Source organism: Ailuropoda melanoleuca, chromosome 8 (genome assembly GCF_002007445.2).
Source record: "Ailuropoda melanoleuca isolate Jingjing chromosome 8, ASM200744v2, whole genome shotgun sequence".
In the NCBI taxonomy this organism is placed as follows: Eukaryota; Metazoa; Chordata; class Mammalia; order Carnivora; family Ursidae; genus Ailuropoda; species Ailuropoda melanoleuca.
In genome coordinates, this window is record NC_048225.1 from 83854318 (window position 1) to 83868199 (window position 13882).

General features: G+C 35.2%; 1 protein-coding gene across 2 annotated transcripts in view; it reads right to left on the reverse strand.

Moving 5' to 3' along the window:
• HMCN1 (hemicentin 1) overlaps nucleotides 1–13882 on the reverse strand; it is a 477641-nt gene that overhangs the window by 56664 nt on the left and 407095 nt on the right. For both annotated transcript variants that reach the window (XM_034666795.1, XM_034666794.1), the window contains exons 78-83: nucleotides 12443–12550; nucleotides 11885–12022; nucleotides 11619–11753; nucleotides 7569–7838; nucleotides 5014–5204; nucleotides 1341–1554 (exon numbers count right to left, since the gene is read on the reverse strand). In XM_034666795.1, the coding sequence (XP_034522686.1) occupies nucleotides 1341–1554; nucleotides 5014–5204; nucleotides 7569–7838; nucleotides 11619–11753; nucleotides 11885–12022; nucleotides 12443–12550 (1056 nt within the window). The remainder of the gene's footprint in view (nucleotides 1–1340; nucleotides 1555–5013; nucleotides 5205–7568; nucleotides 7839–11618; nucleotides 11754–11884; nucleotides 12023–12442; nucleotides 12551–13882) is intronic.

The following is a 13882-nucleotide window of genomic DNA, read 5'->3' on the forward strand; positions in this document are numbered from 1 at the left end:
GGACTTGGCAGGTCAGAGGGGAAATCATGAAAACATATACTAGTTAGGTAATAATAACAACATGATTAAATTTGTAATAATTTAAACTTCTCCATAAATGGTGATGACATAAATATTTATAAAGGTAGTTATAATATTTGGAATTGAGAATAAGGTAAACATGCTAATCCTCAAACAACTTATACTAAATAAGTTTCTGATTAGACCCGCAAATATCTATTTATGTTAGTGTGTTTACCTGGCATACTTTCCCCCATTCAAATTATTTCAAAAGATTTCATACTGCTGAGTATTAAGTGGAAAATCAAGCTTTAAAAATTTAAATAGCTGAATTAGTATTACAGTGTCAGAAAACAGTACTGATTAGATTTTTTAGACTTTATTTTTCCTTGGGGAGGTATACTATTATTACTAAGGTAATATAGTTGATGAATTTCAGTCATTAACATAAATCTTTATAATAGAAGAATTCAAGTTTACTACTTCTTTTTTAGGAAGACATCTATTAAATGCTAATAGTGCAGTATTTCAGAATTCAATTTTGGGTATGACAACTTCTTATTAACTGATAACAACTTTGTGCTGATGACAAAGTCTAACAGATAAGGAGATATGTGTCCTCCCACAGATGAGTGCTTCTGGGTTCCAGGTACTACTTTAACATGTAGTGCACACAGTGACCAAAAATTTTCTACATAATTGATTTACATTATAAGAGAGGTTAATAAATGTTAATTCATACAGTGAGAAGCAGAGCTCTCCTCTGTAAAATTAGGTGAATCTTTACAACAGTAGCCACCTTAATCCATTTATCAGGGAGGATAAGTTTAGGTACCTGTGTATACAATATTGTCTTCTCCCGGGGGAAGGAGATTATTTTTAGGTAAAAATGTCTATTAATATCCTGTCACATATGGTCCTTATCCTTCAAAAGAATGAAAAAAAAAGAACATATATACTGGGTATAGGGTAAAATCCGGGTAAAGGTATATATTTTACAGAACTTAAAGCAATCAATTTTTCATGTAACTTTTTTTTAGATTTTATTTATTTATTTGAGAGAGAGAGTGAGCATGGGGGGAGGGTCTGAGGAAGAAGGAGAGAGAGAATCTCTCAAGCAGACTCTCTGCTGAGCATAGAGCCCAGAAGTGGGGCTCTATCCCATACCCTGAGATCATGACCTGAGCTGAAACCAAGAGTCAGATGTTCAACTGATAAGCCACCCGGGTGACCCACCTCTTCATGTAACTTTTCAATCAATTCCCGCAGCTGAAGCAAATGGAGATTGGTTTAGAGTTCTTTATGGGTATATTTATTTACTTAAAAATTAAATTACCAACCTGGGATAATATTGTTATTGAAAGTCCATGTTAACTTGGGCAATGGAATCCCAGTGGCTTTACAGCTTAATCGTAGCTGTTCTCCTTTATTTAATGACACATCTCCAGGAAGTTCAGTAAAAGTGGGGAGAACATGTACAGTCAGGCTGACCATGTGTGTGTCTTCCCCTGCAGCACTGTTAGCAACACAGGTATAGGTGCCAGAATCCTCCGGCTTAAATAAAGAAAAATCATAGTGTTTAAAATTACATAATTTTACATCATATTCCATAAAATACATAAAATTGCATAGTTTGGTTCCCAAAGGAGCACTCTTATTTAAAGACAGTTTAAATTTCCATCTTGTAGTCTGAGCCAACTGGCCAGCTTTTGCATAACATAATTTAAAATGTATAGGAGCTGAAACAAAAGCCCATACTCTACAGAAGTATAGCATTTTATAGTAATAAGGTCTCAGAAAACTTTACAAAAGTTCTAAAGTTTACTACACATCAAGGGTACTGCAGCTCCACAATGGACAGATAAACAGCACATAATTTCAAAGGTTGGTAGCATCTTGACAGCATAGCTGGCTCTCTTGGTAATGTGGACTGAAGACCACCACAATTATCAAAGGAAACGGAGAATGTATGGGCAATACTATCTGCAATTCTGAAGTTTCACCTGATAAATGCAACGGCCAGTCTTGGCACTCATCTTACTAGATGTACTGGAACGGCATCATTTGACACCCCGTCTCTTCAAAACCATGTCTTTACTCAGCTTCTAGGTTACCCCATTTCTCCTTGTTTCCTTCCTACCTCACTGGTTGCTCCATCTCTCTTTCCTGTTTCCCTTCAATATTAACGTCTTGATGTTGGCATGCGAGAGGGCTCAGTCTTTGGTCCTCTTCTCTATCTGCATTTGGGTCCTTAGTGATGTCATCCAGTCTCATGGCTTTAAATACTATCTACATGCTGATGAGTACCAGTATTTGCAGCCCAGATCTTTCTTCCAAGCTCCAGTTACGATGAACTTCCCATTTTCACCTCTCTGCTTGTATGTCCAAAACACATCTCAAACTCATGTCCAAAACTAAACCCCCAATTTCCCTTTCACCATCTTGTTTCATCTGTAGCCTTCATCATCTCAGTTGATGGCTTTGTCCTTCCAGTTGTTAATGCCTTTTGTTCTCAGGCATCTCAATCATCTGTACTCTTTTCTTTTTCACACTCTAGTGGCAATCTAGGTAGGAAATCCTAGTTTCAGAGTATATGCTGAATCCAGCCACTTCCCTCCCCTTCTCTGTTAACATAATTTCTCCTCAGGCTCCAAACCATCTTCCCAACAGGTCTTTTCTGCTTCTACCCTTGCCTCTGCTCATTACAATAGCCAAGAAAGTATTGCAAAAACGTAAGGCAGGTAACATTGATCCCAGGCTCAAAACCTGCAATGGATTCTAATTTTATTTAGAGTAAAAAGCAAAATTATTATAATCTACAAGACACTACATGATCTGGCTTTCTTTCTTTCTTTCTTTCTTTCTTTCTTTCTTTCTTTCTTTCTTTCTTTTCTTTTTTTCTTCTTTCTTTCTTTAGTTCTTTTCCTTTTTCTTCTTTGCTTTTACTGGTCTCCTGTTCCTTCAATATATTAGGCGTTTCCCACCTTAAGTTCTTTTGTCTAGATATCTGAGAGAGGAATATCCCAGTTTTATCTGCCTGTCATGCTCTTCCCCCAGATATTTGCTTGGTTAACTCAGTTCCTTTAAGTCTTCCTCAAATGTCCCCTTCCCAAAGGAGATTTACCCTAACTATCCTTTTAAAAAATGTAACCAGTACTCCTCCAAATTCTGATCCCCTTTACTCTGTTCTTTTTATTTTCTTCTGACTTATTGTACACTTTGTTTATTATTATTGGATATATTATGTATTATTATTTTTTATTGTCTATCTCCCTCCTCTAGAAATAAACTGCATGAAGGCAAGGATCTTTGTCTTTTGTTCCCTCATGTATTACTAGTGCATAAATCAGTGCTGGTCACACAGGAGGTATTCAATAAATATTTGTTGAATTAATGATTGAATGCTTCTGAGTGCATCATGTCTCATTGCAGACTTTTCCTTCTTTTTTAGAAGTTTGAGAATATATTTTTTTGGTAATGAAACATTAAAGAATTGCTTGGAAATGTAGCATAAAAATTGTAATCACTAGTAGTAGATATAATCTAAATTTGGTTGGAAGCATACTTTTTTTTAAAGGGCAAACAGGAATAAATTATATTCTCTGAAAAGGTCTCCCCACCTCCAAATCATTTAGCTCTTCTTAAATTCTCAGGTTATAGCAATTTAAGCTTAAAATCAAGGATTTTATGAAGGTGAAGCACTTAAAAATCTGGATTGTACATATACAAATCACAGGTAGATTTCTACTTATCATTTGAGTCCATCTGGTATTTATAAACTACTTTATTGTTATTATTTTTTTTAACATATCTGAGTCATTGTCCCACTAAAAGTCTAAACTTTTCTTTCTCATTTAATTCCTTCTGGTCTACAAGTGTAATAAAGGGCCCAAATTCAACATTCCTGAGCCTGGGGGCAATCCCACTAAAGATATTTACTGGCTTAAACAAACAAATTTATCCTTATTTTATTAATTCTAAAATTCATATTTTTAACTTTTCATATCCCCGAAACTGGGATACAACTTAAAAACTGATGGCCTTCTCTAGTTTACTTAACTATACTTTTTCTTTCTTTGTGGTACATAAAATAATGGCACATTTTATAACCGATTTGAATAAAGACAATTTCTGCTGGCACACGTGGTTGAGTTAGGGCCCTAGTGACACAGCCAATCACTAGGGTTATCTACCTGATAATCCCAGGAGTCTGGCTAATGGCTGAATTTATACTATTAAAGTGAATGTAATCAATTTTATTATTTTAATTTGTTCAAATTTAATTCCACAAAGATTTTGTAATGAAGTTTGGGTATGCTGAAGGACAAGGAATAGGAATAAGATATGCACGAAAGCTCTGAAAGTGATTCACATTCTAATCATGTTTCGCATCTGGTGCCAAGTATGGATGCTCTCAAACCACACAAGAAATTTTTTTAAAAGTCATGTAGTATAAATAGATACACATTCTTCTCCAGTGGGCTACCACTGAAAAACTGGGATGCTGCTGATAGCTACTATTCTGTAGACTGGGTAAGTACCACCTAAGACTATTCAAAAACCTTAGCTTGCATGGATCCCTAAGACTTTAGTTTCCTTGTTAATGATTAGAAAGGGTTATTCAAAATCCTGGAAAGAATAGAAAAACTGTTTTTCATATCTGCTTAATAATGCATCAGATATTCTTCTATCTCCACTCTTCTAATCATTTCTGTACATGGTTACAAGCATGGAATATAACAGAGGTGCTTAGAATTTTTCCTGATAAACAAATTTCCACAAAAAAAAATAATTGTAGAAGGAGGCCATTTATGAGTTTCTACTATCTGTTAAATATTATTCTTAGAACTAGGCCATAAAATGAAACATGTGTAAAATTCATTTTTTGGCCTGAATTTATAAGAGTATTTTTCTTTCATTATTAAAGAATATGTTTCCAGGCTAAGTTACTAAAAGTAAAAGGGTGAATTACCAGTCTGGTTTTAAGTATCTATTCACATCTATTAAACTTACCACAACATTTTCCAGAATAAGTTCTCCATAGGGTTCAATAGTATATTTTCCTAACAAGTTAGCTAAAAGAACATTGTCTTTTTTCCAGTTAATTGCTGGTGTGGGGATTCCATCAGCCAGGCATGGAAGAACGGCTTCTGAATTCTCATTGACCGTGTAGTGTACTTCTGTACTTCGGATTCTAGGAGGTACTAAGAAGAGTTTAAAAAAGATAGTCATTCAGGGTGTTGAGTTTAATAATATCCTTATTCACACAGAATACTGAGACAAAAAAGACTCTTTTGAGGATAAATTCGCTGGAAACAGTAAAAAAAAATAAAATAGTAAAATAGCTATAGCAAGAACTCTAATGGATTTGAACTTATTGAGTATATTCACTACCAGTTTCTAAGCATATGACATAGAACTAGATTAGAAATCTTTAGATTTTATTTGGCTTCCTAACTTTCTCTTACCTAAGTTTCTTATGCTTTATTGCAGTGAAGTAAAACAAATAAACTAGAGCAATAAAATACAAAAATGCTTCTACAGTTGAATAATCACTGGATTTGTATCACACACATATTGTGAGAACAAACGAATAAAAGTCACCAGTCTAAAACACTACACAACACTCATCCCATATTGAATATCACAACGTGCTACAGAAAAAAAAATTTATTCCAGTATTTAACGTATAACAACAAATGCAAGTGAAACCAGGTCAAGACATTTAATTCAGCTTTTATACCACCATAGAGGAAATTTTTATAGTGATTTCAGAACTCTACACAAATACTTTCTGGACTGGAATTTAGGCAATACAGAAAGATCAAATGACTATTTAAATATAATAACAAATACCTTAGTGGACTTGGAACTAAGGTATTAACTTCTAAAGAAAAGGCTTGAAAACTGCCAAGAATACTTGGCTCAAAAAGTAAAATACACTCCCCTCCAAAAACTATAACTTTCGGAATTATTCAAACATATCAGTGAGAAATAGATCAATTTAAATGACATTCTGAAAAGTGACAGGACAAAAGTTGTATTCAGCAAAAATTATTTTTTTGATTATATGAGTAAATATATAAACCATGTATGAATGATTATACACACAGACAGTCAATAGGGAAAACACAAAAATCTATTTTGCTGAATGGTATGTTGTAAATATTTGATTCATTTTTAATTAATTTGTACTGTATTTTATCATCTTCTTTATCCTGGGGGTTGATATTTCAATTTTACCAGTGGTGATGAAGTTGCAACATTAGTACATTTACTTCCTTCTTTTTCAAAATGAAAATTTTAAGGTTATGATTTTACATTTGATTTTAACTTTGGCCCACTCACCACACATTTTGATATATAGTGTCCTTATTTTTATCATTTTCTAAATAGTATGAAAATGAAAACATATTCTTTGACCTACTTGTTAACTAGAATGGTATTTTTAAATTTGCCTGGGGTTGGGGTTTGGCATTAAAAGTTTATTACACATGTTTCTTTATTGAATGTGAACAGGAATCGTGGTCTTATTTTTAAATCATATTAATGATTGATTTGTTGTTTAGTATATGGTTAATTTTGGTAAACTTTACACAAATTTCAGAAAAAGGAGTATTATTTATTTGAGGTTAAAGAACTAATGTGTATTAATTAGTTCAATTATATGAACTGAAAGCAGGTATAAACCAGGGAAAGTATTTAAAAAACTCACACATGGTGATTTAAAATTTGGGGTATTATTTCTTTATTCAATTAAAATTGTGTCTGCTTGAAATCATCACTTCAACTATGAAGTCATAGGAAATTCAAACACAGCTGGAGGATAAAAACAGCTTTCACAAATTTTTTAAAAAAGGAAAAAGCAGAGACTCATCATTAAAAGAGTTACCTCTGAAAATAGTAGTTGGAAAGAGTTTAATTTACTTATTGTGTCCTCACACTGATATTAATGGGCATTTTATCTTTAAAATACACAATAACAACGGAAATATTTCAATGCTGATCCTTATTTTGTTAGTTGTCTGACTACAAAGAAAGAAAGATTTTTTCTATTATAAAAATACACTTGTAAATATTTTGCTACTTTAAAATAATAAATCGAATAGATTTCTAATTCTCATTAGGTTCACACTATATAATGTAGCTCATAGATTAGTTTTGAGTGAAGATCATTTGCAAGTTGAGAAGTAAGCAGAATAGTCACAAAACACATGTGGATCCCATAAGTGGGATCTACAGCCAAAGTATAAATACTAATAATCACAATATGAGGGGATTATTGGCAACACATTAATTTTTTTGAGTTTCTTAATAAAATCTCTCTTTCTTTCTCACACACACATAATCATAGCCTTTCTTTTGACTACACAACTAATCAGAGCCTGCATATTAGAAGGGCAAGTATACCTACACACACACACACACACACACACACACACACACACACCCCACTTTGGATTGCTGGTTTTGCTTGGCTTTGACTTTCATCATATTTTTTCTCAGTAGTCTTTTGTCTTTGCCATGGCAATGTAGCAGATTGAAATAATTAATGTTCAATCACCTACCATGGACAGTAAGCTTGGTGCTCGTGCTGCTCGATCCTGCCACATTAGCTGCCATGCACGTGTACTGGCCGGCATCATCAGGCTGAGCAAATACTATTTGCAGAGCCCCAGAGCTGAGGATGCGCTGGCGGATTGACTCCACAATTGCATGCCCATCTTTATGCCAGGTGATGTCAGGTGGTGGGAGGCCATCCGCCTCACACGGTAGGGAGATGGGCTTGTCCACAGCAGTGATATATTCCTTTGGATGGGGGCTAATGACTGGAGGAACTGAAAGACACAAAGTATAAACATCCTGAAAGCATAAATGTACCATGTACACATGACAGTATCACTCTGGCAAAGGGAAGTCACACTGAAAAGAAACGAAATATTGGCTTTACCATATTATCATCAAAGGATCACTATACTTTGTTTTCACTGGAAAAGAAAATTCTTTGAGCCATTTTCAGAAAATTATTCTCTGCATAGTTAACAAATATAAATGATAATCAATTTTAAATGAGGATATAAACATATATTCCCGAGGTACTGCATGTCTAGAAAATTTAGGTTGTGTCAACAGAGGCATTTTCTTTAACATATTATATTATGTGATTCACTTCAGCTACTTAAACTTTCAGAATAGACCCCTTCAAGGTTTGGAAATTATTTAATGGTTCAGAGATAGTTTTACTCAAATTTTTCCTGCAGTACTTAGTGTCTCAAACACAGTGGCCATATTTAACCAAGTATTGTTTGACTGACTGAGTAAATAAATGAATAGATCATGGAAAATAATGATATATATATATAAAACACTTCCTACTTCTTCTGAAAGCTGTGGAAGGGCTTACAATAAAGCATTCTCTTCCTAATGTTTCCAGTAGGTTGATTACCACTTAGGTATTGGCCTGGATATTTTGCTGAGCCTCAAAGAAATATTAAATAATCATGAGAGAACAATCAAGGACAAGCATGGAACAACTGGCCACAAGCACACAGGAAAGGAGAGGGTGATCCATCCATGTCAATGCAAGTCCAGAGACAGTGACAAGGTGCAGAGGATAACAATGACAGTAAAAATATCCCTTCAAGCATGTGCAGGTAAAACCCACCAAAAAGAGAAAAAACTATCACCCATTCAAGAAAGCTTAAGAGGAAAACAAGGCAAACAATATTCACTGTTACTACATATTGACTGAGAAATGGAATCAGAAATGAGACCTCTAAGATCTCCAGTAATTCAAGTAATGCCCTATACATAGCAAGTCCTGGGGACCTAGAACTATTTGCCATGTCTCCAGAGGATATGGAGAAATGGTCAACCACATGGAGACTGGATTTTATTTTATTTCATTTATTTATTTTTAAAGATTTTATTTACTGATTGATTTGAAAGAGAGAGAGAGAGAGAGCATGACCTGGGAAGGGGAGAGGCAGAGGTTGAGGGACAGGGAGAAACAGACTCCCTGCTGAGGGCTTGGGTCCTGGGACTTGATCCCAGAACTCTGAGATAATGACCTGAGCTGAAGTCAGATGCTTAACTTACTGAGCCACTCAGGCACCCCGAGACCAAATTTTACAGTACACTAAGAGTGATGAGTAAAATAAAATCAACAAGTTGTGAAAAAAATATGAATAACCATGTTAAAACTACTTTTATCAACCAACATCATTTGGTTGGGTTTGTGCTTTCCATTACATACTGTATCTGCAAGGAGAGAGATTTGATTCAGAATTTTCATGCCTCGAAAGCATGCAGCTATCTCTGGTTGCTTTTGGAATGCTGAAATGCTATTAATCACTTAATGTGTTTCTTTGTCCTATAATTGCTCATATCAATAATTTTAACCAATTAGTGGAGGAAAAACCCCTTCTATATAGAACTGCTCTTTCCATGACCTCTCTGTTGCCAAAGCCAATGAATATTTACTTGGTTCTTATCCAACTGACCTCTCCCTTGCATTCAACAAATAGTCCACGCCCTTCTTGAAACACTCTCCTCTCCTAGCCTCCATCCAGCATTCCTCTAACATCTCTGCCTGTTCCTGTGTATTCTTCTCCAACATCCTCTCTTTTCTCAGACCTTTACACAATGCAGAGTTCTGGGGCTTTGTCCTTAGCTCTTTTTCTGTCCAAATTCTGATCCAGTCTTGTGGACTGAAATACGCTGACTACTTCCAAATTTATATCTTACACTATACTTCTCCCTTGAGCTCTGAATCCATAAATATTCAACTCAATGTGATATCTCCACTAGGATTTTTAATAGTTTCCCCCATCTCACAGGGATCAATCAGAAATTATGTTTTCCTTCCTCCAAAGACAGTTCCTCCCCCTTGTACTACCATTCCCCCATCGCACTATCATCCACTCACTAACTCAAACCCAAAGCCCAGGAAATATCATTAATTCCTCTCTTTGCCTAACCTCCCAAATCTGATTCATCAGTCATCCTGGCAGTTACACCTCCAGAAGTATCTTAAATCCATCACTTTTTCCATTTACCCCTGCAACTTACACAGCTACTCTCACTTCTAGCCAGGCTGTAACACCCTGCTTAGAGGACCTGAATAGTTCCTCCAGCTCTAGTCTTGCTCCTTCTCTAAACCATTACCTACATAGTAGCAAATGAGATCTTCCTAAAACCAAATAAGCATCTTGGTTAAACCCTTAAAAGGTCTCCCACTGCATAGAGAAGAAAATATAACCATTTGTGGTCCTTCTGACCCTCCATGCATTGGCCCACCTTCTTTTCTGACTTCCTTCACATTTTGCCAGCCTTCTCCTTCTCCACCACTCTCTACCACACTGCCAGGCTTCCTTCCTTACTCCTTCCTGCCGTGGGGCCACTGCACGTGCTGTCCTCTCTCCCTTGGACACTCTACCACCTTTGCATGGTTCATCCTAGCTCATCATTCACATCTGAGCCTAAATGGTACCCCTTTAGAGAAGCCTACTTCTTAAAGCCTACTTTAACCACTAATGTTAAGTGGGCCCCACATTTCCCCATTATTCCCATTCTCAGCCTTTTTTTTTTCTGCTTAGCATATGTCAGAATTTATAATTATTTCATTTACTTGGTAGTTTAGTTTTTTTCCATCTGTACACCATAAGGGAAGGATCATGTCTGTGGTGTTCAATGTATTTCCACTTATTATTGCAATAAATATTTGTTGAGAAAATGTTAACAAAATAAAGAAATTAGATTTATAATGCACAGTTAAGTAAACTTTACTACAGTCAGTAATTTACCATAGGAAAATCACACTATAAGGAAATTCAAAATCAACTAATGCAGGGGCGCCTGGGTGGCACAGAGGTTAAGCGTCCGCCTTCGGCTCAGGGCGTGATCCCGGCATTATGGGATCGAGCCCCACGTCAGGCTCCTCCGCTGTGAGCCTGCTTCTTCCTCTCCCACTCCCTCTGCTTGTGTTCCCTGTCTCACTGGCTGTCTCTATCTCTGTCAAATAAATAAATAAAATCTTTAAAAAAAAATCAACTAATGCAAATTCAGAAGCTCAGAGCCTACTTCCAGGTCACAAAAACAATGCATGCAAGATATGAATATTATGTCAAGAAAATAACAGTTAAATGTGAAAAGACCTTGCTTTGTCTATAGAATAATTTTTTCCCATCAAGTTGGTTAACTGCAATTACAATTTTTTTGTTTTATGATTTTATGATTTTTAAAAATGTATTATTTGTTTTTTCAGTGGATATTAGAATCTAGCGTGTCTCATAATGTATCCAATGTGGTATTATGGAGAGAATGGTTTTAAAAGTTACCTTAAGTATGTGCTACAATGAAATAGAGTACCGTATGGAAGTTCATAGAAATCTAAAATACCATGAAATGCCTCAGTTTTCTTATATAAACAATGACCCAAAAAATCCCAAGCATTAAATTTTCTTCTTCTTAAGGGTAATAGAAAAAACACATTGGATAATATAATCTAAGAATGTTGAGAATTTATGGCAGCATCGTTATATTAGATAGATGAACTTTGATATACATTGTTACAAGCATCTTTATAATAAAGACATAGAAATTTACTATTTAGGTACCTTGAACATTTAATTTGATTTTGCCTAAGGCTGTACCAGCTGGATTCTGAGCCACACACATGTAAGTACCAGCATCTTCTCTCGTAGCTCTGGAGATCTGCAAGCCGCCACTAGGAAGAACTGTATGGCTTTTGCCTATATCAGTTATGAAAGCACAGTGAGAAGAATTTGTATTAACATTTTTTTCATTAAAAAAATCATACTGAATTCTCAATTATGAAACACTGATTTGCTGTAATTTTCTCAATAGAAACAGTGGTAGGTACCTGCAGTGATGACATTGATGCCTTCTTTTTGCCAAGTAATGAAAGGACTGGGTGTCCCTGTTGCTTCACATGGTAATAAAATGGGATTGTTTACAATGACGTCTAGTTCACTTGGCTGAGGCTGAATGACTGGAGACTCTATAAGATCCAACAGAAAAGCAACGGCACCAGTTAGTGGCAGAATTGTCTAAAAGTAGCCATGAGGTTAAACATGCCTGGATTCATATTTCCACATTATTAATGATTTGATTGTTCAGGGGAAAAGAGAGTATAGGCCATATTACATTTTTTTGAGTCCTGCTACTGTAGGCAGTTTCCATTAGAAGACTAGAAATGGGAACAGATTATAAAAGTTCAAGAAAAAAAATAATTTAGGGGTTGTTCTTTGTGATTTTTTCATCTGTATGTTTTTCTTAGTTTATTGAAAAATATCTATCAACCTCTTTCATATCCCCAAGACATTACTGTGGTTTGTAACTCTAGACAGAACAGCCTTTTAAGAATAAACATGACTCGAAGAAAAAACAAGCTTTTCATGAATTAAATGACCTTCCATACCCTGGACATAAAGAGTCACGTGTCGATGTGCAGAACCAGCTGCATTCCTGGCAACACAAGTATATCTTCCAGCATGGTTTAGCTGAGTGGCAAATATTTCAATTGCTCCTAAAAAGGAAAAAGTTTTATGCATAGTCTGTCCATTTTTCTGCAACCATTTTTCTGGTTCGATAAACTATGTCTCTCTGACTTTGTGTTTTCATCCTTAGTACAGTGGTGCTTGGCTTATACTCATACTTGGACCTCCTGAAGGGCCTAGCACAGTACCTTTTAATCATTATAAATAGCTTTAGTGAGGCAAAATTTACGTGCCATAAAATTCACACATTTAAATGTACAATTTAATGATTTTTAGTATCTTTACAGAGTTGTGCAACCTCACAATCTAATTTTAAGAACATTTCTATTACCCTAAAAAGAAATCTCATTCCATTTACAGTCATTTCACATTCCCAGACCCATGCAATTACTAATTTCTTCTTATTCTTCATATATTTGCCTTTCCTGAACATTTGATGCAGATGCAATCATACAGCTGTCCTTTGTGTCTGATTTCTTTCACCGTGAGCACAGTTTTTGAGTTTCATCTGTTGTAGCATGTGCCAATATTTTTGTTCCATTTTATTGATAAATAGAATTTCAGTGTGTGGATTATCCACATTTTGTTTATTCTTTCATCAGTTGATGGACATTTGGGTTGTTTCTACTTTCTCTATTGTGAATAATGCTGTATGAACATTTGCATACAAGTCTTTGTGTGGAAATATGTTTTCATTTTTCTGGGCAGATGCCTAGGAATGAAGCTGCTGGGTCATATGGTAACTCTTGTTTAATATTTTGAGAAAGTTGTTCCTTAGCACAATACCTTGTGCTGAAGGGTAGCTAATTTCTATTTCATGATTTTAATTGCTACCAATCTATACACATTTCAGAGACAGCCAAAACACTTGGCTTTGGAAGCCAAGTTCTACCCTGAGAACAATCTTCCATCATTTCCCTTCTATTGAAAAAATAAACAAATTCTCTTAGAATAACATGCACAAATGCACAAAGCCCCAGGTTGTTAGTTGCTACTTTATCTCTAGTGTACCTTCCCAATACAAAACACTAATGTGAATTACCTATATTTTCATTCAGGTGAATTATTTTTTCTCTTTCAATACATACATTTTATAAATGATGGCTACTACCACTCTCAAAAATTATCCATCCTAGCACTTATCACCCAGTCTTACCTGCTCAGTTATAAAAACCTTGAAAACAAGAACCCTCCTAGTTTTATATCCTCAGAAACTCAGTGGAGTACATAACTTCTTTTAGACACTAAATCTTTGTCAAATGAATGGAGATTCTTTTTGACCAATGGAAAGAGTGTGGTTCACTCAAAGGCAACCAGTGAATTTGTGAAAATTCAGGTTAGTAAATATGCACATAAAATTC